At 43.5% G+C, this 22,727-nt stretch overlaps 1 protein-coding gene across 4 annotated transcripts in view; it reads right to left on the bottom strand.

Moving 5' to 3' along the window:
- Positions 1-4,535: 4,535 nt before the first annotated feature.
- Positions 4,536-22,727, bottom strand: part of vti1a (vesicle transport through interaction with t-SNAREs 1A) — a 111,311-nt gene continuing 93,119 nt past the window's right edge. For 2 of the 4 annotated variants that reach the window (XM_022742902.1, XM_022742903.1), the window contains one exon: positions 4,536-4,652. In XM_022742902.1, the coding sequence (XP_022598623.1) occupies positions 4,559-4,652 (94 nt within the window). In that variant the 3' untranslated portion in view covers positions 4,536-4,558. The remainder of the gene's footprint in view (positions 4,653-22,727) is intronic. The other 2 variants (XM_022742904.1, XM_022742905.1) reach the window with 1 other exon arrangement.

Genomic DNA, 22,727 nt, shown 5'->3' with positions numbered 1-22,727 from the left:
TCTGCTAGGACTGGTGGCGTGTACAAAGGGAGAACATGGCTCCTCTTTTGACAGCCATACACTAGAGCATGTGTATGTCTTTTTATCGAGGGGGGTGGGGGAGGTGGGGTGTCCACCATACGTGCAACAGCGCCCATGTGTGCTGAATCAAACAGTAGAAGATTCATTGTAGTTCTCAAACAGTGCCATTGTGGGTTTTCCTTGTGTAGCTGTTGTTGCAGGGCCTCGTTCAATATGTGCATGTGTGTGACGGGGGGTGAGTGGGTGGGTGGAGGGGGGTGGGGGTGGGGGGTGGCGGCAGCGTCATGGACACTCCTGGAGCTGAAGCTGAAGTGCCCACCCTCCTGTAGTGTTCCCACCACTGGAGCTGTTTATCCCGTTTAAGGCCCGCCCTTCACCGAGGGACAGACAGCTCAAACGACGCTTGTCACAATCTCTTGTCGTCCTAAATGGCTGACAAACATCGGGCTTTTTGTAATGGTGGTGCATCACAGAGGTTCCTTGTTGAAGAACCTTTTTTTTTTTTTTTAACTTCTATGTAAACGTTCTAGAAAGGACCAGGGAGAACAGGAATGACTAGCTGAGCCAGGCACAAGGGATGTTAGCCAGACAGACTGACGCAAGTTGGTGGGGTAAAAGATAATTCCTCTGGAAAACATTTTCTGCTGATGAAATAAAGAGACCAAAACCCATCCCTATATGAACACTCGTGTTATCATTACTGTATCAAGTAAGGCGCAGCGGAGCGAAGGATCTAAATGTGATTCGAGTGGAAATGTTTCAGTTCTCGCAGGACAGCCAGGCTGAGGACGTGGTTGGTTTAGAGAATGAACAGGGACACCCAACGACTCGATCCTTTTTCTGGCAAACAGGAGAAGGCAGGGAGAGCTTCAAAATCACTTTTCAGACATCAAATAATTAATTGCTCTCCTCTTTTGCTCGCACCTCCTCCCCCCTAGTGTTTCTCTCTTGGTGTCTGTATGGAAGACACAGCTCCAGTCACTTAAGGAGGGTTAACACCCGTCTAAATTAAATATTAAAAGGTGTCTGTACCTGCTGCTATTGTTGCCCCTTGGAATAAGATATAACCTATTTTTGACAAGTTTTCATCCTCAGCCTTCTGCGGCGAGACGCTTGTCGAAAACCAAATCAGCCAATGGGGGGGTGGGTAGGTGGAGGGGGATATTATGGGGGCATTGATGAATAATCTAGTTCATATTCCAACGACACCCGCCGCTCAGGGGGAGAGAAAAGAAAGGGATGAAGTGAGAGAGAAAGATGGAGAGGTAGAGAAAGAGAGAGATGGACAGAGAAGGAGAAGATAAAAGCTGGGGAGAAAAGTGAAGGATGGGTAAAAGGGAAAAAAGAAGAAAAAGAGGGGGGAAAAAAGGGAAGAGAGGCAGATGATAGCCGATGTCTGCCAAGGTATCACATGACAGTGCTCCTGTTTAAATAATAAAACAGGACGGGGGCTCTAAACAAATCGTTATCTCTCCACCTCCATGCATCCTGCCTTCCCTCGGCCCCTCCCTCTCTCTCCCCGCTTTTAAAAACTTGTTTTAATGCCATTTCTTAATGAACATAATAGCTCAGCGCTAATAATGAAAAGAAAATAAAAACATCTAAAAACGCGGAGGGGCCCCCGAGTTGTCGCCGGCGCTCAATTATTTCCTTGTCAAGTGGGTCTGTTTTTAATGAGGCCCTGTGGGACTGACGTCTGTCAGTCAGCCCTGACTTTTTGACACCATTACAACTTCAAATAGAAGCCGCCGCCACGCTGCTTTCCACCGCTCACTCGCTACCTACCGCTCCGCTCATCTGACAGGCTGGGAGGGAGGGAGGGAGGCAGGCAGGGAAGGAGGGAGGGAAGGAGGGGAGGACATGGAGGAGGAGAAAGGTGGCAGGAGAGGTAGAGAGAAGGGGGAGGAGAGAGAGGGATGGGGAGGGAGAGAAAGACAGAGAGACAGAAGGAGAGAGGACGAGAAGAGAACACGTCGTCACGTAGGTAGACTGCACGTGCGCGCGCACACATACACACACATTGTGCACTGGGTGAAAAAACAATCACTGAGGGTCATTACCAGATGAGGTTTGTCAAACTGCCAGGGATTTCCCCCCCCCCCCCCCAACCCTTACCCCCCACCTCCATGATTCCTTGTTCACTTCCTTCTCCCTCCTTTTTTCTTCCTTCCTTTTTTCATTATTCCTTGACTTTAATGATAACTCTTGGTGGGTCGCCCCGCATGGGACGGTCAGAGGCACACTATTTTGTTGGCCATTAATTTGAGGCTTTGAAGCAGACTGTGGCGCTGCGGCTGGTGAGGGCCTGTGAAATGGTGGTCGGTAGGTAGGCGGTATAGTGTGGTGTTGTGCTGTGTGTCGTGTGTAATGTGTGTGTGTGTGTCGGTGTGTGTGTGTGTCGTTGCGCGTGGAGGGGGGTTGGGGTGGGGGGTGCGGTGGCGTGGCGACGGGGGGCTTGGGGAAGGCGCGCGCGATAGGTAGGGGGGCGAGGGGTGGGCGGGGGGGTGGGGGGTCGGGCGGGGTGGGGCGGGTGGGGGAGGGGCCAGGGGGGGGGGGTGAGCGCGGGGCTGGTGCCGGTGTGGTGTCGCTGTTCTCGCCTTCTCCTGGGCTATGAACATCTATCTTCGAAATGCGGAAATAACTAAAGATGGAATGAAAAAAAATAAAAAAAAAACCAAAAGAACGTGATGTGGCCCTAAAACAGAATAGCAAATGTCCTCGCCGGGAACCGCCACACCGACCACAGGAGAAACATGCACACTCCAATACTCCACTCCTGTGTGTGTGTGTATGTGTGTGTTTGTGTGTGTGTGTCTGTTTGTGTGTTTGTAGTGTGCTTCATGTGTCTTAACAAATTCACCAACTATGCTCTTTAAATTTAGATTTTCCAAGACCCCCTGAAGAATGGCTTTCCCCTGAAGAATTAAACAGCAGTAAACTCATGCACACGTTTTTCAAACACCTGCAAATGTATCACATCATCACTCAGCGCAGACACACACAGAAACAAGGACTGCATCACAGTCTTCAGAACTTGACAAGGAAAATATAGAACAAAAAGTACCAGTTCTAAAACAAGTTAGATCCATTTATAAGAGCAGGAAAAAAAAACAAAACCTTTAAGACACAAAACTAGAAATCCACACATTTCAGCTGGTCCTGGTGCGCAGTCTGCTTTTGTCTAATCACTCAACACCCAAAATTAAGAAGAAAAAAAAAACATAGTTAATGTTAATTCTCAATACCTACAAACTTCATAAAATATACAGTTCTAGCACAGAAACTTTAATTGAAAACTCATTTATGCATTTATAAATAAATAGTAACAGAATCACTTGTATTGAGAGCAAAACACTATACATGATGTAGATTTAAATGTTAGTACATACAGTATGATGCCTATAATTTTACACAATGACAGTTATGTTAATAAGTCCATGGGGCTGAGCTGAGGAGATCGGTGTTTGGAAGGTGCAGGGCAATTGTACCAAATGGGGATATTAAAGTTTGTTTTTCTCTAATGTATGTGTCAAGATTTGGGGTCAGTTCAGAGTAAATTTGATTTATTTTGACTGGTCTCCAAACTCTCCTGAAATGTTCTAACATCTGTTCTTCAATGTTATAACTCAAAATAAACAGCTTCCTCTTAATAAAAATGAACTTTCACCTTGATTGACTGAACTGACCTCAACCTTTTCATGTGCATCCTCTTCTCAAGGCTTCGCCACTCGTCTATTTTGGGCTGTGCTGAGCTTTTTAAAGAAGGAGTGTGAACAGCAATATCTTATCTGAAGGCACCGTCCTCTGTGCTGCGTGGGGGCTACATGAAGAACAGCTGAATCATTTAGTTACAGAAGCTCTCGCACACACGACAGTATGTGTGTCTACTGTTGGTGTTAATAAAAAAACACAGCGCGGGTCCCCCAATCCATGACCGTCACTCATGCACGTGCATACATGTGCACAACACTCTCATATCTCTCTTTCCCTCTGTCTGTCATGCGTGCACACATCCACCCTGAATAACACTTGACCCACCTCCATCACAGAAAAATAATATACATATCTGAATCTGCTTCGAGTTACAAAAAAATCCCCAGGCCTTGTTCGCCTGGGGACAGGATGAGCTGCAAAACCAGACTGGGGATGACACCATGAAAAATATTAGCTATCATAAAAACATCTCCCCCCATTTTTGCCCCTGGAGATGTAAGAGAGAGCCTGACAGAGAGAGGACAAAGCTGAAGAGGAGAAAAGAAAAAGAAGAAAGAAAGAGAAAGGGAAGAAGCAAAGTGGAGAAAAAAAAAGGTAAGAGAGGGAAAGAAAGAGAGAAGGAGACAGCAAACAGGAAAGGAGAAAGAGATGGAAAAAAGCTCCCTGTCAGGCTTTGGAAACAGTGATTCATGGGGACCATTTGTCCTAATTACAGCAGAACAACGCTTTTGTCGCTATTAATCACGTGTGTGTGTGTTTGTATTTGTGTCGGGGGTTGGGGTGGGGGGGATGGAGGGTGTATGATGTGTTTGTAGAGGGGAGATCAGTGGCCTCGCAGATTGAAATAGATGGCCAGGATGATGGTGAGAAGAATGATGGCTCCAAGGATGAAGACCAGGATTCGATTCTGGATGATCCTGCAGAGAGAGAGAGAGAGAGAGAGAGAGAGAGAGAGAGAGAGAGAGAGAGAGAGACACATCAGGCAGGGTTCACAGAAGTCATATTGTGTCTACAGAGAAAAGTAAAACACGTAAAACAGTCACATGTTTATGTGCAAACTAAATGAACAGCCATCAACTGGAGGTTTATCATGTTTAATAGCTACCATGAGGTCTGAATACATGGTATTTACTAGTACACAATCATTGGCATGGGAGAATAAAACACAAACGCACGCACGCACGCACGCACGCACGCACGCACGCACGCACGCACGCACACACACAATATTTCCAAAACTGCAAAGCATTTGTGCCGTGCTCCTGTCTAAAATGCCGCACAAATTATTTCAGACTTGCCTAAACAATCGTAGCCTCTGTAAAAATTTCATACCAACGTGCGCACACATGTGAACATACAAAACACAGCAAAACACTTATAAACAAGCATGACACACAAACATACACGCACACTGCAGACAGGCTCTAAAACTTTATTTGCACAATAAAGTGGAAAAAGTGGCTCAGTAGTTTCCTGGAGGTAATAAAATCGCTGAATTACTGATGGAATTTGCCATAAAACGACTCACTCTTTTGCACATTTAAATTTTCCCACTGTGACCTAAGTAAACTTGACAAGAGGGGGCTTTGAACCAAAAAAACACAAAGCTGGGAAAGGAGGGCCGGAGAGAGGGAACGGGTGCTCGTGTGCCGGAGAGTTTTCAGACCATCAGGAGTGTGAGCAACTCATCTCTCATCTCGTGTGCGTGTCCCCAAAAATTCTCTAGAGTTTGTGTTCTCACACGCACACAGACAAACACACGAACACACACACACACACACACACACACACACACACACACACACACACACACACACAAACCACACCGAACCCTCCGCTGCTCCTGACAAATGAGAGAATTATCACATTTGCTGACATGCGGAGGGGTGGAGGAGAGGCCGGGGGGGGCACTGTCCACCTCTCTAAGCAGGAGATGAATAGCCCATGCTGTGGCCATTTATCACCGGGGAGGGGGGCTGGCTGGTTGCTCAGTCACCCTGCTACCCTCCAAAGCCCAAGTCTGAGCCTGACGCACCGGTCGAGCTCACAACCTCGTCCAGTCCACCAGCAGCAGCACCTGCAGTAGCCTCAGCTAGCCACTTAGCTTAGCCCACGGCTATGGAAGAAAGAACGACAAAAGTGTAACCACGCAGTTTCGTTACGTGTCACAGGAGCGCTTTCATCCTTACGTCTTTGTCTCCGCTTTTTCGTCTACTTTGCACAAAGCACCTTCCAGGCACATACAAACCAACCACATATCCATGCCCACTGCTTTCAGCGGACACTGATATACACTAAAAACTTTAACCAATCACTTTTAACACACCATGAACTTCTTCCCAGGAACAAGAGGCTTCGTCCTTTCACTGACATACTGTACTGCTTCTCACTGGATAACACCAGAGAGCTCATTACAACTACTGTTTGTAAGTAGCACTGCTTTATAAGTAGACAGTTTACCCTTGAATAAATGCATACATTATCATGGCAGTGTCATACTGTGTACAGCAAACCATGTCTTATACAACACACGCAAGCCATGCTGAGGTTTCACCTGTGATGAAAATAAAAACACCATGCTGCATATGTCATATGCCCACATGTCTATGTTGTGGTGAGTGTTGAAGCAGTATTAAGGATGCTCTGATAGGAAAGCCTGATCTTGGTGTTTGGATGAGGTTGAAATTATTGGCTGAAGTCAGCTGGGGAGGAGATCCCAGTGAAACGCTCATCAGAGCATGCTTAGCAAGGCCACATCTCCCCCTATTAATTGACATTCATTATTTAGAATGATTATTTATCCCAGCCCAATACCCAGAGGAGATGCTTGTGTATGTGTGTCTGAGTGTGTTGGGAGAATCCAGAGCGCTTTGTGTTGTTTGTTAATTTTTCAGCTGGGGAAAAAGAGAGGGAGGGTGACTCGAGGCCTGGGGGTGGAAAAATGAACGGGAAGTTAGTTTAGCCTCGTGGATGAGGAGCCGGGGTTCTAACAGAGGGGGGGGGGGGATTCAATTCTGTAAAAATTGCATTCATTAAAAGGAGTCTGATTCAGTAGCAAACAACACTGAATAACTTCAAACACTTACATGTTCAAAGCAGTAAGGAATATGACAGTGCTGCGATTTAAGAACTTTTACTCAGGGGACACATATTTGAAAAAATACTTATTTTGACCTAAACCGGTTCTCTATACACCAACCCAACAAAACATGCCTTGAAGTTTAATGTAAAGCAGCTAATCTTATTTGTGGCAATGTGAACATTTAAACAGAAGGTTGATACAAATTTAGCACTGGCCAGTCAAACGCGTCAAGCTGCTGAAGCAACCAATTTCTCCAAAATAAATTAAGGTTAAATTCAATCTTGCCACAACTCAAACTTTAAGTATGGCTTTCAGTTCACCAGCTGTGTGACTTAATTCACTGTGAGAAACTGAGTGTCAAGACCGAACCAATAACGTGAACCTCGCACATCTCTTTTCTAATGCTCGCAATAATTCAAGTCGTACCACAAGATCTTGTGAAGTTTATGAGCCAAGGGCCACCTTTGACCAGAGGACTTGGCTCGCAGACGCAGACACACACACGGATATAGCAAGACAGGCTGGGAGGAGTTAGTGGAGTTAGCAGTCATAATTCACTAAAATCCATTTTTAAAAAGCGTCTGTGACTGTAAAGAGTATTTTCCTCACTCTCCTTTAACAACAACAGAGCTGAGACGGCTATTAAGTCACTAGTTATGTTACGTTACAGGCTGGATGGGTAATGATTCATTCTCTATTAGAATCACAATTGCGCAACGTTTCACAAACAAATACTCGGTGTACAACAGAAAAAAAAGCTGACAAGTCATACAGCTATTTTGCTATTTTTCCATTTGGTCACTCATAACAACTGGTGGCTATAAAAAGAAAAAAGAAAAAAAAATCCCAGAGGACAGATCATTTTCATAATCCCCTGAACGCCTCATCTACATAATGTCACTTGTAGATTTAATCTACAGATTTGTGTTCTGTATCGAGCAAAGCACTTTACTATAAGCGCTCTAGTCAAATGAGCTTCTACAGTAAGTCATTTCAGTTTCCATTCAAATTCCTCACAGAACAGGGGCAGCTAAAATAAAACTTACCCCACAAATATAGAACTCCTGCCCCCCCCCCCCGCACTCCCCCCCCCAAAAAAAAAAAATCCCCAAAATTGGGAGGTAGGAGAGTGAAGAACATGCTTTTCTTCTGCCGTATGGTTGATCCCGTCCTGACACGTGGCCAGACAGAACAGAACTTATCAAACCGGATCCATCCTCCAGCTTTGACACTTGACATAGAGGTGGGGGGTGAGAAGGGTGTGTGTGTGTGTGTGTGTGTGTGTGTGTGTGTGTGTGTGTGTGTGGAGAGTTCGGGGATGTGTGAGCGATGCACACAGTGCATGTACAAGGGTGCAGATGTACATGCTGACCCACATATACACACTCCTACACACACTGAGTTTGAGAAGGCTTACCTTTACCCCGCTCCCTACTATGATACCATTATCCCCAAGTATTGTCTCTGTCAGTGCACCCCCCCCCCTCCCCCCACCACACCCACCACCACTACAAAAAAAAACTCACATGAAGACAGACCAACAGTAACTGTAACTGAAACGCCAGCCAATAAGAGCATATAATACTGGCTGTTCTATTGGCTCCTGATGTTCCTTCATCGCAGGCATAGCCAGTCAGCTAACACCTTACTAGACGGAAATACACAGATATACAGCACCAATGTTAGAGAGAGAGAGAGAGAGTGTGTGAGAGAGAGAGAACATTGTCGAAATGATGAGTGCAAAGGAGAGCAAAAAATAAAGCAAGCAGGAAGGACGGAAATGGACAATAAAGGAGCTGAGTAAAAACAAGAGAGAAAGAGTGGAGAGACAGAAATAGAGAGGTGGAGAGAAACAGAGGGAGAGTGAGGAACGAAAGACAGAGAGAGAAAGAGAGAGAGGGAGAGAGGAAGGGAAAGTGAGGAAGGGAGAGAGAGAAGTCCGTTTACCCGGGGAGGCAGAGCTGGAGGGGAGGCTCCTTGGAGACAGATGAAAATAATGAGGACTTTTCTGTCAGGAAAGATTTACAAAATCGTACCAGTGTTATTAAAATTTAAAATCTCAAGTTTTTTTTTTTCTTTCTCTCCCTTCCCACCCTCTTCCTCCCTCCCTCTCTTCCTTTCCCTGTTTTTTCCCTCCTCTTCCAGCAGCACAGCCTTATTACCAGCTCTAATGAGCACCGGGATACACCTCAGCAGTGTGTGTGTGTGTGTGTGTGTGTTGGGGTCCAGGTCCCTAGTGCCAGTTCCATCAGCGCCCCAGATTCCCTGGTCCCTTCAATGACACACACACACACACACACACACACACACACACACACACACACACACACACACACACACACACACACACACACACACACACACACACACACACGTGCCCACAGAACACAAGAGGATGGGCACACAGACACACACTAACATACATGTACACAAACACACACACAGCTTTTGATGGCTCTCAGAGGTGGCTGGACATACACACACAGACATATACACACCTCTCAGACAGACAGATAACACCCCCTACCCCAAAACAAAAACAGTCTCAGTCAGACAAACATAAGCAGATAGGCCCAACCCACCTAAAGACACACACACACAGACAAACACACAGACACACACACACACAAACACACGCACACGCGCACACACGTTCTCAACTAAGAACAAACTTAGCAGCAGAGTTGCATCTCTCAGGCCCTCCCCTATTCCTCCTCTTTCCACTAGTAGACCAATAAAATAAAAATCAATGGCTGTCTGAGCCATTCTGGCTCTCCTCCCTCCAAACCCTGGGAATATACAGCATGGGAGAGAAGGAGGGGAGGGGGGAGAGGGAAGGATCAATGTGTTCACAAATGGTTTGAGTGATGGACACGAAGGTGGAACGCTGGTGGGGGTAAGTCCTAACTAATGCATCGACTTGTTATCACAAACTAATACATATAAATGTTTCATTGTGGAAGCACACGTGCACGCTCACTCACACACACACACACACACACACACACACACACACACACCACACACACACACACACACACACACACACACACACAGACACGTATTGGTCTGGGCTCACACCCACTAGCCGCATATACACACACACACACACACACACACGACAAATAAAGAGTGGAGATGGGCCTGCGATCAATCCAGTTTGAGTGAAGAAAGGTGAGAAACGTGCGACGCCTCAGTCAAGTGAATGAAACAAGGAAGAACGAGGCAGAACAATCCACAACAATCAGATCGGGTTCATGTTGCTCTGCAGAGATAATGAATTGACCTGTTTGTTGGAGAGATCTGATCCCACCACGTATGATCTGCCTATTGCCCCCAAGGGTGTGTTCAAGATAAATGATGACTTTTTTTTTTTTTTTTTTTTTAAACACACACACACACCACACACACACACACACACACACACACACAACACACACACACACACACACACACACACACACACACACACACACACACACACACACACACACACAGCTGGAGTGGGTCTATAATTGCAAGCTGTTAACTGTAATTATTTAAAGAAGTCCTCAACATCATGTAATTCCCCAAAGAAAAACAATATTTAGGAAAGCACTCGCACCTCAACACTCACACACTCACTGTGAACTGAAGATAAATAGTCCATTATTAACTCTGTGCAATAGCGTAGTATGTAGATACATGTTTTCCCTTCATGTTATCTTATCTCTATTTCATAAAGGCACTGTCTGTGATCTGATTGTAAAGAGAAAAATGTCGACTCCTGACCAAAAATGGAAACAAAACAACAAGACAGGAGCCTTCGATGAGTATGTATGACTTTTATGACTGACACTTGATTGACAGGTCTTTTAATACACTGACAAAAACTGTGGTAAAATTTAGTTAAAGGTTTGTTTACGTCTGCCATATTTGTAACACTGGAGTAAAAGAGCCTTTTTTTTAAAATTATTATTATTTATTTGCTAAATAAAATATCACAATTTACTACAGCCCCAAATGTGCAACCAAAATTATATCATATTGAAATGATATTGCACAGAAAAAAGCAGGAGCACCATTGCTGTTGATTAACAGTCGCTTCTCGCTGTCACCACACCGAAGACACGTCCGTAGCTGCCAGTAGTTCCTCCCACAAAGGATGCGGACCGGTCCGAACCACTGTGGTGCGGCTACAAGTGAATAGCTTGTAGTCTGACAAGATGGATTTTTTGCTCGCGAGAAATCCATCTGCCTCGCAAGTTCATTTTGCTATAACGCCACTAAAAGGGGGACTGTATATTCTAACATATACCCCACACATTGGACACATTTAAATTGTTTTGACAAAGCTTTTACTTTAACAAAATATAAAACTAATCTCCTTATTGAAAGGTTCTTTTCATTTATTTTTAATCTAACAAGTTCCCTAGTGTTTTTTTTTGCTGAGATTATTGATCCCCAAAAGAGTCAGACCTTTTTTTGACCTGTATTGACAAAAATTTTTTTTTCAAGAGTGAGAAAACTGACATAAAAGATGGACAGGTTTTTATTTGGAGGACGTGGTCTTTCATGTCAGCCTGATTCTCTTTCTCTCTCTCTCTCTCTCTCTCTCTTTCCACCAACTTGATGCAGGAGAAGAGCACCAGGGTTCTACAAGTTCATCCATTTTTTATTTGGCGGCTAACAACCCCGGCAGCAGCCTAGACTGGGACCCAGCTCTTTCCCGGAAAAGTATTGAAAGAGGAAGGAAGGGCGGGCAGAGGAAGACTGAGTAGGAAGGAGGGAGGTGGGAAGGAGGAGGAAATTCAGCGTGGGAGGAGAGGGTGTATATGCAAAAGTGGATGAAAAGAGGGACAGAGAGAAAAGGAGACGGAGAGGGAAATGGAAAATAGGCAGAGTGGGTGAAGGAGAAAGAGAAAGAGAGAATACATTGCTAGTGTGTCTGGAATTTTTAAGAACTTTTTCTTGCCGGCAGCAATTTCAGGTAGCTGCTGCAGCTTCTCCTCATCCCGGTGTGATGTACAGGTGGCTTTCTGTGCTCCGTTCATACACAGACCATTCCTCTGCCTGAATCCCCCCACAACACCCCACCCCCCCACCCCCACGTCTTCCCTCTCTGTCTCTATCCTCCTGTGTGTCCACTTTCTGTCCCCTTATTCATACATTCAGTCGATTCATTCTGTTCATTGCTTATATTTCACTCACCTTTTCATTTTTTTCTCATCTCCTGCTTCTCCTTCTCTCACTCTTGCTGGAGGGCTGTGGTGATACAAGTTTTTTCTTTTTTTTCCCGGTGTTTGCCCTATGTGCTTGTCACCTCGCTAGTTTACAGTCTACAGGAGCATGTCAACAGCCCATATTTATAACTGTCAATGTAAGTTGATGAACAACCTAAGCCAAGTCCTTTGTAATCACATCAGGTGCTGTATACTTGTATTCTGGGTTTCAATGCTTTGAATCTAACAACAGAAAAAAAAATCAGTTAAAGAAATTAGATGATCTGAATATTTCACTAATAAGGAATAATGCTCCTTATAACTGTGCCAAGTCCAAAAACAAGATTGGAAAGACAGGGCTTTCATACAAGGTGGTTGGACACGGAACAAATAACTACAATTACCAGTGATGCTGCATGCTACAGGTTCTGTGCTGGAGAATATTGTAATTATACACAAAGGAGCAGGATTTTGTTGATGGATGTGAGGTAAACTGTGGGATGAAGTTCCCTTTGCAACTCTGTTATGGTCATTGTCAAGTTGGCCGGGGATGGAAAGGAAATCCATATCCATTACTTGTGTGAACAAACATTTTGCTCAGTGTTTGTTGCCGAGTTTGCTGACTGACTCACTCTATATCTGGACTCTAACTGTGTAGATACAAACATATAACTGACGCCCTCTTTATTTGACTACAACTTCATTTTCGGGAACACGGAATACATCGATGCAATATCCCCACATCCTGATAGCTGACATTCCTCACCACTTCTCCTTTCTGCTAAGATTTTCCCAAAACACGAAATCCCCCTTGCTATACATTCTGCGAGGGCCAGGGGCCAGCTGCAGATCCGATTACTGGCCCTGGTGAAAAAGGGCGTAACATTAGCCATTAGAGCTGCAGGCCTCCAAAACTATGATGTCCATAAATTTTTATTGTTTGTTCAGTATTGAAATCTCATTAAAGCACATAAATCATTTGTGTGCACTACTGCTCACTTTCATGAGAGAAAGAGAAGGAAATAGGGGGGGGAGGGTAGTGGACTGGGATGGTCAGGGAGCGGAGGACACCTGAGGCGATGGTTCATGGCATCTGCACGCTTTGTTACTGGTACAACACAGAAAGGGAGAAAAAGAGAGCGCTACAGCATCACATAATGGCTCATAATTTAATCATAGCACAGCTTTTTTTTTTTTTTTAAACATAGCTTTACAGTGTGTCTTTTTTTATTATTGTTACTTTTAAAGAAATACACTAACTATGATGTTTTTTGCTGAGCTCATGTCAGGGAAGCAGGGAGATCCAAAGTCTGACACCTAACACCAACTCCATTATTGTGAAATTTGACCTAACATCTCCAGGCGTACTGATGAAATGTTTAGACTCACAATATAAAAGCAGTCTCACCTGAATTTTTAACTTTTTTTTTTTTTTTCTAGAGTTTAACAGTAAATTAAAAGTTATGATAATTAGGAAACAGTACATCTATTTTCTTATCGAGCCTTGTCGCCCATAGAGTTAATAGTTTAATTTTTTTTTTATACAAGTTGGAATCAAAGCACTTATCTTCACAAGAACTTGTCCCAACAGTTTCATTTCATGAGGTGCCTTAATGCTTTCTGCTTTCTGCTCAAAACAAAACCATTTATCAGATAAATGCTTTAAACTCTTTGGGCCTTAAAAAGACGTCTGTTTAGGATTCCACGACAAAGAAGACATGAGGATATTAGTGTTTATGTCTGAGTCTTTTTATTAACTGGTAAGGAAGCTCCTCCGCATGCTGTTTGTTTGCCATTTTAAGTCAGCTCTCCAAATATTTGCTTCAAGTCCCGTGTGGTTTTAGTTTTGCATCCTGTGTGTCTCCAGATACGGATGATGTTGCAATATTTCCCTTCCACGAAGAAGAGACATTAACTTCTTCCTTTTTTCCACTCTTCCAAGCTAAGAACCTGCGAGTTGTGTAAATACTGTCTGGACAACTGACTGCTCTATTGGGTCAAAAAAAGGTCACTTCAAACACTTCTTAAAACACAAACTTTGAGTGTATGGTATAGAAACTCGAATACTTGAACATGAAGTTGTTGCCATCAGGGATATGTCAGCAACAGACTTCCAAAACTAGTGAAGTTAGTAATAAAGTGGAAGGCTGACCTCTCTTCATCTGGAGTTGTTAACTTGGTTTCAATCAACCACAGCTCAGTTATTCTGGACAGCAGAAAGTCCAACCATAAAGGAAGTAGCTAACACTTGTTTCCTGTGTTGGTATCCAGAGGTTAAAGGTTGCGTTTGCGTGTCAGTGTGGACAGAATGCAGACTAACCGAGCTTGGATTTCATGTTAGGGCCACAGGCAAGCAAGAGAAGAAACCATGTCTTGAACTTGACCTCATGACCATCAGGCCACCTTTACCCCTTGCTCTGTCCTGCAGGTATGAAAGGACTCAGCCAACCAAGGTTCTCAGTGTTAGACTATACATTCATGTGTGTCAAATATTGTGTAAGAGCATTTTTTGCACATGTGTGTGTCTGCATCAAGGGAGTGTCGGGTAAAATGTGTGAAAACTACAAGAGAGTGTCTGGCAATCTGGTGTGAAATAACACAGAACGATTAAGGATTATGTAAACCATCAGGTCCACCGTGTTCGGACATTGCAGGTGCAGATCACTTTATCCATCTGGTAGGCCGAGCAGAAAGGAAGAGCAAGAGAGCAGGAGACTGGGGAAGAGAGAGAATGTAGGGGTATAATGTCATCCCACAACCCCCCATTTGACACTACAAGAGAAGCTTTAGTCAGTCTAAATAATCCATGCTGTTCCATTAAATTTGCAGACTAACTTCCCTAGTCCCTGTGTCTAAGCTGAGACAGCCCAAGAGAGAGACAGAGAGGAGGGATCAGGCTGGGAGAGATGAGACAGGGAAGTTAGGTAATGGTTTAGAATAAACTTGTCTTCTACATGGCACAAATCACCAGTTAAATCATGTTAAATTAGATGTTCAGAATGAAGAGAAGATGTGGTTTGAGACGGAAAAAAGATACAGAGCAAGTGCTTTGAGTGACACTGATTCGCTCATGATTGCCTTTTCACCACTAAATCTCCCCCCTTTCCCCAACCCGTGAAAAATAACCACTTGGAGTGTGTGGGGGAAGCCACCAGTGTGACGGGGATTGTTGCAGTAACAGCGTTATTGACTTGTTGCTCCAGCCACATTTGCTTAGTGCTCCGGAGGCCCGATCAATAGACTCTGGGCTCTGAAGCCCTGCTAATCAAGGCCTGCAGCCATGCAGGGTCAGCCTTCTGCAAAAGCTCAGAAAAAGAAAAAAGGAAGACTGAGTGAAGAAGCGAGAAAATGGGAAAAGATAGGGGGTAGCAGAAAGAGAAGAAGGAAGGAACTTTGAGGGTCGACGGTGACAGCCTGAGTTAATCAACTCAGAATTCTCCTTCAATTTATTTCTTTTTCCTTCCACTACTAGACATAAACTCATGTGGCTCTCTCTCTCTCTCTCTCTCTCTCTCTCTTTCTCAGCAGCGTGGGCGTGAGGCACCATGAGAGATGCAGATTGCTGGTTCACCTCTGCTTTCCTGTGAACCATAGTTCAAAAGTCAAGGGGCATCTGGGCTGCTCTGGGACTTTTGGAAATGCAAGAGCCAATCCATATTTGCAGAAACCAGTTGTGAGATCTCAAGAGGATCCATAGTGCTTGACATAGATATGGAAGGTGGGAGTTAATCTGGAGCATGTTAACATGATTATTCAGAAGGGAATTTAAAGGTAAGTCTATTTATAAAACAGTGTCAAATGTGCTTAATGACACAATAACATCAAAGGATTTCTGACTCTGGAAGGCTGATAAACATACACATTTTTGAAGTTGAGCTGATCCAGCTGGTCACAGTGGTCCTGATGCTGCATCAAGTTCTTTGAATAATGTCCATCTGTATCCTTACATTCTGCACATCACAAGCCCACTATGGAATGCTATGGGAAATTCATGGAGGAACAGTCCATCAAATATTAATGATCTAGTTGAGCGATGTGGGTTTTCTTACTGTTTTTTTCCCCCTGGTATCTATGGTCACTGCCGCTCTAAGAGACTTCCCACAAGAAAAGAACCAAAGAGGTAAGAAGAAGGTAGACAGAGAAAAAAAAGGGCAAAGAAGGGTAAGGAAAAGGCTAGAAGGGTGTATGGCTGTTCAATAGTTTCTTTTGAGGGGCCAGACCTTGGTTAGCTTCAGCGCAAGCAGGGTCTTGATACACAGGTCCCAAGGCTTGAACACAAACTTGTACACTGTTTGTGCCATTGTTTTTCCTCTTTCTCAACACTTCTTTCTGTTGTGTTGTCAGCCAGCGAAGTGGGATTCTATGCCCAGCAACAGAGATGAAAAGGCAAGGTGGTTTTCACTGACATTCGGCTTTCAGTTGGCAGTCTCCGTGACAAACTAAGGCTGAGAACTTACTATAGGATTGAACTGATGCTGTTTGTAAAAGTCAATAGCTAAAACTATGTGCAAAATATTAACTTTATGGGAAGAAAATGAACAAAACTTTTTTTTCCTGGGAATAAAAAAGCCCTTGTGGCTAATTCAGTGAGAGGTCGATTTTAGATGATGTAAATCAGACAGCAGGACGACAAACAATAAAAAAAAAGAGAAACCACAGAGCAAGATCTGAAACAAATGCACATATTCAAACCCTTATAAAAAAAAAGACACACTATGATGGAAATATTGAAACTGCTCATCAATGGAGCCCTGTTCTCCGTCTTTGCCACAACCCTCGCAAAACCCCCCTGAAATACCAACACCCACCATCACAGCATAAGTGGAAGTGCAGGGTCAGCAGTGTCCCCTCCGGCCTTGCTGACCAACAGAGTCTAATAATCACCTTCCTTCTGTACTGTCAGACCTGCAACCGACGGATCCCTCGTCCTGCCTTCGCCCTCCATCTCCACGTATACTAGGGGCTTTACGGAGCAGCGGTGCTTCGATACATTAAAACTGCTGCCCCATGATCAAACGAGCAAATACCTCCCGGGTCAGCAAAGGGCTACCCCACGTCAGTTAACAATGCAGCATTTAAACATCAGTCGTATGCAAAGCGGCTGGTACACAGGGGAGGAGATGGGCGGCAGGAGAAAGCTGAGACGCAAGGCCTGGACTGGAGAGATAATGAGCGCCGGAGCACACAGGAGAACATCAGCAGCTATTTAACGCTACCGTGTCAGCTCCTACACAGCTTTATGATGAAAATATAAGATGTGAGGCTCCATCTACATGCTAACAAGGACGAGCTAATGGTTGCGCGCATATTTATCTTGGCCAAAATGCAGACTCAATATTAATGCATTCGATTGTGGGTTAAACCAAAACATTTCCAGTTGCTTTATAAATCTCAACTTGCAAAAATCCACCAAATTCTGACACATATAAGAAATTACTCATGTTTGGAAATAAATAATAATAATAATAATAATAATGATACCGCAACAGAAAACATTTTAACTTAGATACTGTAATGGTTTTGATAAAGTAGCCTTCATTAGCTAATTAAATCAGGCATGGAAGAATCACAGACAAATATTGTCAGTTCAAGAAGATGATTATTTCACATTAAGGCACACTTCTGACAGTACTGGGTGTCTGCACAAGGCTGCGAGGACGTAGGCCCCCACACGAAACACAATTCTAGGTCTACCCATGAATTCTAAGCTGCCATTCTGACCCATGTCTGTGGATGTGAGGCAAGTATACAGTCATCCCAATTAGAGCTGAAGGTCTACAGAACCATGAATGTATCTAGTTACCTAAAAAAAACTAAATAACTGAATTTTTTTTACAAACAAGAGAGTGCATTTTTTTTTTTTGTGTGAACAACTCTTTAATAATGAAGCTGAGGGGTGAGGAGTTTTTTTTTTTTTTTTCTGGCTTATCCCTCTCTCCCTCTGCCTACTGCTTGGTTAACCGACTGACCTGCTGTCAAAGGAGCCTTTGTGAGTGCGCTTTGGCGGAAGGCCAATCAGATCCTCCGGCTTGTCTGTCTCAGAGAGGAAAATGGCGCCCCTGGTATGCCATCAGTGGCAGAAATGTGCAGACAGTCTGACTGCTGAGGCAGGCTTGGCTTGCTGTGGCCCTTCCAAAACTATGCTGGAGGAATTACCTGCCTGGCCCACGGCCAGAGAGGCTCGTTCTACAAGAGCCGGTGGTTATTTATCTATTTATTCACTTACACCTCATGCACACTGGCACTTTCAAAAACATTTCCACTCCTTAACATCCACTTCCACAGGTTCTGACAACATTCTCCTCTGAACTACACAGGTACATGGGATAAAAGCCTGTTCGAGGGTTTTAAGTCAGCAACAGTGAGTTATGACAAAAGGGCTGTTATTCCAGAGAAAATCTGCATGGAAACATTTACACAGTGACTAGCAGGTTCAACCATATCACTTATCTTTTTTTCTCCTCAGCAAAGAAAGGTTAAACTTTTATCCACACCCATATAAATCGTCTAATGCCTGTCTAAGCTGAAAACCTCTCGTAAAGACCAGTATTTTGGCAATGAGAATGACACAAAATTATCAATGGTGCTTTGTCTGTTTTTTGCCCTTTTGGAATGACTATAACGACTGGTTTTCTTAATCAATATATTCAAATTACAAGAATGCTTAAAGTTTACAGTCATGTTATATATGATACAGTAGAGTTGTGAATATACTGTAAAGGGTATATGTGGGTGTGACTGTGGAAACTCCCAAATGTAAAAACAAATCAAACACTGAAACGAACCCAAACACTACACAACAAGAATACAAGTTCTGACAAAGCCCTGGTTTACACTAAACAGAGATCACAACTTGCTCACTGTACAATCCCTGTTCATTTCCACTATGTAAAACCTGCCAGAGACAAATACAACTGCTCAACAAAGTGCCACTTGTGACACATCATCTGAGGAAGCAAGTGTTTAGGCTCCTGCTTCAGAAACAAACTTCCGACAGCAGGAGATGATGAAACAGAGCAGATCCAAAATTATTCTCGTGCTCCTCAGAACCTGCTAAACCTGCTGCCGCCTGGAGCATGCCCCTCACCCTCCCCCTGAGTGAGACAGAGAAAGAAAGTAAGGGAAAGGAAAGGGCCAGGGAAACTAGAGAAAAGAAGGTAGAAAAGAGTTGGATGGTGATTATTTAGAATTGTAAATTTCCACTGAGCAAACATGAGGCCCTCGCATCATGTACCTGCTAATGCAACTGTAATGTCAGCAGTACAGTAAGTACGCACAAACGGAAAGTCCATCTCTCTTGGACGATCCGTAAACACACACTTAGGTGTACACACGCAAGCATTTCCTCAAACACCGTGACATACTGTACAACCGCATTTCAAATGACACACTCAACAGATCATAAACCCCCACATGTTTAGACCCAAACAGAAACGTCACTCTTGGCAGTGCTCACGTGTGTCTGCGAACTTGCGAGGTGGGGTGAGGAGGATAGTCGAGACTTGCTCATTTCACACTGCGAGGTGAGCCAGGGAGCAGTAACAGAATCTAGCCATAAAACATGGATGGAGTGGAAGGGGGGGGGGGGGGGGGGGGGGGGGGGGACTATAGCCTATGGTATATGGTGTATGTGTCCAACTGCTGCCTCCTAGTCTTTCTCACAGTTACCCATTATCATAACCCCTGTCTCTGTGGGCATGTCTGACACACAAGCTCCCTTTTAGGGTGGCTGCTCTCACCTCGCCCGGCCTCATGCTGACGTAAACTAAAAACAGGTGGGAATGTAGTTTGAATGTAGCTGAAAATCAAATACAGAATTCTTTATAATTGATAATAAGCCTCTTGTGCTCCATTGAAAAAATTATTGTGGGCTTTTTTTTCAATACAAACATTTCTTTTAATTACTTTCCTTCCTTGGAACATAAAGATAAATATTTTGAATTACTCTGATCTTTAATGAACATTGTCATCGTCACTTTAAAGTCATGAGTCGACTTTCCTTGTTCAGTAGATTAAAGGCCACTTGACAACTAGAAAGTATACAACCAAACACAGCAACGAACCTGAAAATGCTTACATTTACTAAAAAAAATAGCTTGTTGGTTTAAATCTGGCAGCATGGATCTCTTCATATTTTTTCCTGCAGAAGTTGGGGCCTTTTTGAATTTAACTCTTTCAACCCTGCAGCGTTATCAAAGTCTTGGGTTCTCAGGAGGGGGTCCACACCTCAAACGGTGCCACTGTCGACAGAAACAACCCTTATCCCCATCTTCCCCTTCATTTGGGTAAAGTGCATCAGCTCAAGCATCCCACGCAGGGAGAGGCAGTTTGATAGAGGGGAAAAAAGGAGGAGAGTAGGAGCTCATGGGAGGGAAGGAGTGAGGAAAGTGAGGTAGATTTGACATAAGAGTTAAAGAGAGTAAGGGGAAAAGTTTTTAATAGCTGGACTGTCCTATCAGTGATCTACATTAGCTGGGCAGTTTCACAACATACCTAATTAGGTAAGACTTTTAGATCTTTTTTTCGTAAGAATAAAAAAAATTGGGTCATCAGATAGATCCAGAGGGCACTCGTTTGTCAAGTGTTCCAGTGACTGTGCCATTCTGAATCCGAAGCGGATTTCACGGGTTATTCTATTCTCGTCTGCAGGCCACAGTGGTGTGTAAAATGAGAGGGAATGCTATGTTTTGGGAAATCTAATTTGAGGCCCGTGTTTGTTTTCCTGGCCTTATTTTGCAACTGGGAGGCTGGCTCCAAAGAAGCACAACTCTGTCTTTTCCCCTAGTTTCACAACAACAATGTCCAACACCAACATCCAACAAAAACCCTTATACTCAATTGAGACAAGGACATTAAGCCGACATGGGCCTCTTCTGCTCCTCTCCCTTTGCTGGTCTCTCACAGTTTCACCACAGAATTAAGCAGACAGTTAATTGGAAGGTTATTCACCATGTCACAGGAACATATGCACATGTACGCACATATAGATGTATTTAAAAAACACAAATATTAGCAGCCATCTTTTGGCAGTTAATTGCGACGTGCTCCCTGTGGGAGGAGAGAGGGGTCCTCGGTCGATAATTAATCCTCGTTTGGAAAAGTAAATGACATTCATTAGCAGGGAATCGAGCCAAGTGCCATTATTTACATGGCAATAATCTGGAGCGTGCTGGTGGCGCTCTTTTAATGTTACAGAAATAACTCTGGGATAGGGGACGAGTACAGTTGCTTTCCTCCCTTTTTTCCATGTCTTCGCACCCAGGAACAATTAGGCCCAGGCGAACAGATGGGGACGCCTCTGAGTGAGAAAGCTCCTCTGAACAACTCTTCATCTCCTTCTTATCTCACTCCCTTATTCACATGCACTCAGGCATGTGTGTGCACACACACACACACACAAAGCCACACGGTGGATTTAAAGACAAATACACAAATCCGGGCATACACACACAAATACACGCGTGCGCACACACACATTCGAGCACACAAGAGAGCAAACAAAGTACTGAGCATACTGAGCTAACTTTTAACATTAACTGTCGAAAGATGAGCCTTTTTACAAGAGGCTACACCAGAACTTTGAAAATGTGGGCACATTGAAAACACTGAACTGAAACGGTAAACACACAAAAGCTGGCCTTACTGCAGATATTCATGGAGAAAAGGACACTGGCTTCCAATATTGATGAAAAGCAAGGTTTTAAATGGCAAATGTCAGCTCCTTTCTGCCAAGATATCTGTGTTTTTCTTAACATGTTTATTTTTTATGAGTGAAGTGTATATTTTAAAGTCATAATTGAGAAAATTTTCTGTTCTTTGGTTACAACTGTAGGTTTATAGATGGTACAACAAAAACACTATAGGTATGTGTAGATATGTGTTAAAACTGTTGAAGCTGGCATAATGATCAAAATGTTACATAATGGGCCATTTGTTGCTCAACCCTGAGATTTTCTACAATGGTACTAGCTTCTGCACAGTGTACAATGGACTGCTGAATGGAAAGCTATGAATGTAAAGACACAACAGACCTATCATCAATACCAATTGCAAAGAGTCAACAACTGCGGGCTTGTATTTTAATTTTTTTTTTTAAAAAGCTGTAATGGGAGGATGTATAGAAGAGAGAAGTAGTCAGCTACTCGTCTTTACTTTATATGATATAGAATCAGCATTTGCTTGTATGACTTAAAATCTAATTTAATTCAAGTTATTTTTGACATGGACCTAAGTTTTTCCTAGTTTTCAATAATGTAGCTCTTCAAAACACAAAACACACTTTATTATTTACTGCAAATAGTTTAAGTTTAAACATTACAGTATAGTTATAGAGTGCAAGCTTAACATGGACTCCAGGGAGAGTTGATGCTAAGAGTAGCTGTTGACATGACAACAACAAATGGGAATCCAAATAAACAAACAAGGTGCCCTAATTTAAGATAAAGCCAAAATGTGACTGAAACACGTTCATACTGCTACAGGGCATTTTTTGATGTAATATTGGATTATGGTCTGAATGAACACAGAGGACCCTTTGTTGCTCTTTTATGTCTTTACCTAGTGATTTATAAAGGAAGTGTGTTTGAATAATAGATTGGTGGAATTTGTGGAAAATTTGTGTCAAAGTCAAGTCAGTGTCATTTTACATTACAACACCCCTCACTTAATCTCTTTTCAGGATCATCATCCCTGCTGACCTGGATCCTGAT

This window comes from Seriola dumerili, unplaced genomic scaffold (genome assembly GCF_002260705.1).
Source record: "Seriola dumerili isolate Sdu_G_001 unplaced genomic scaffold, Sdu_1.0 BDQW01000068.1, whole genome shotgun sequence".
Lineage (NCBI taxonomy): Eukaryota > Metazoa > Chordata > Actinopteri > Carangiformes > Carangidae > Seriola > Seriola dumerili.
This window is presented reverse-complemented; position numbering and strand designations above follow the sequence as displayed.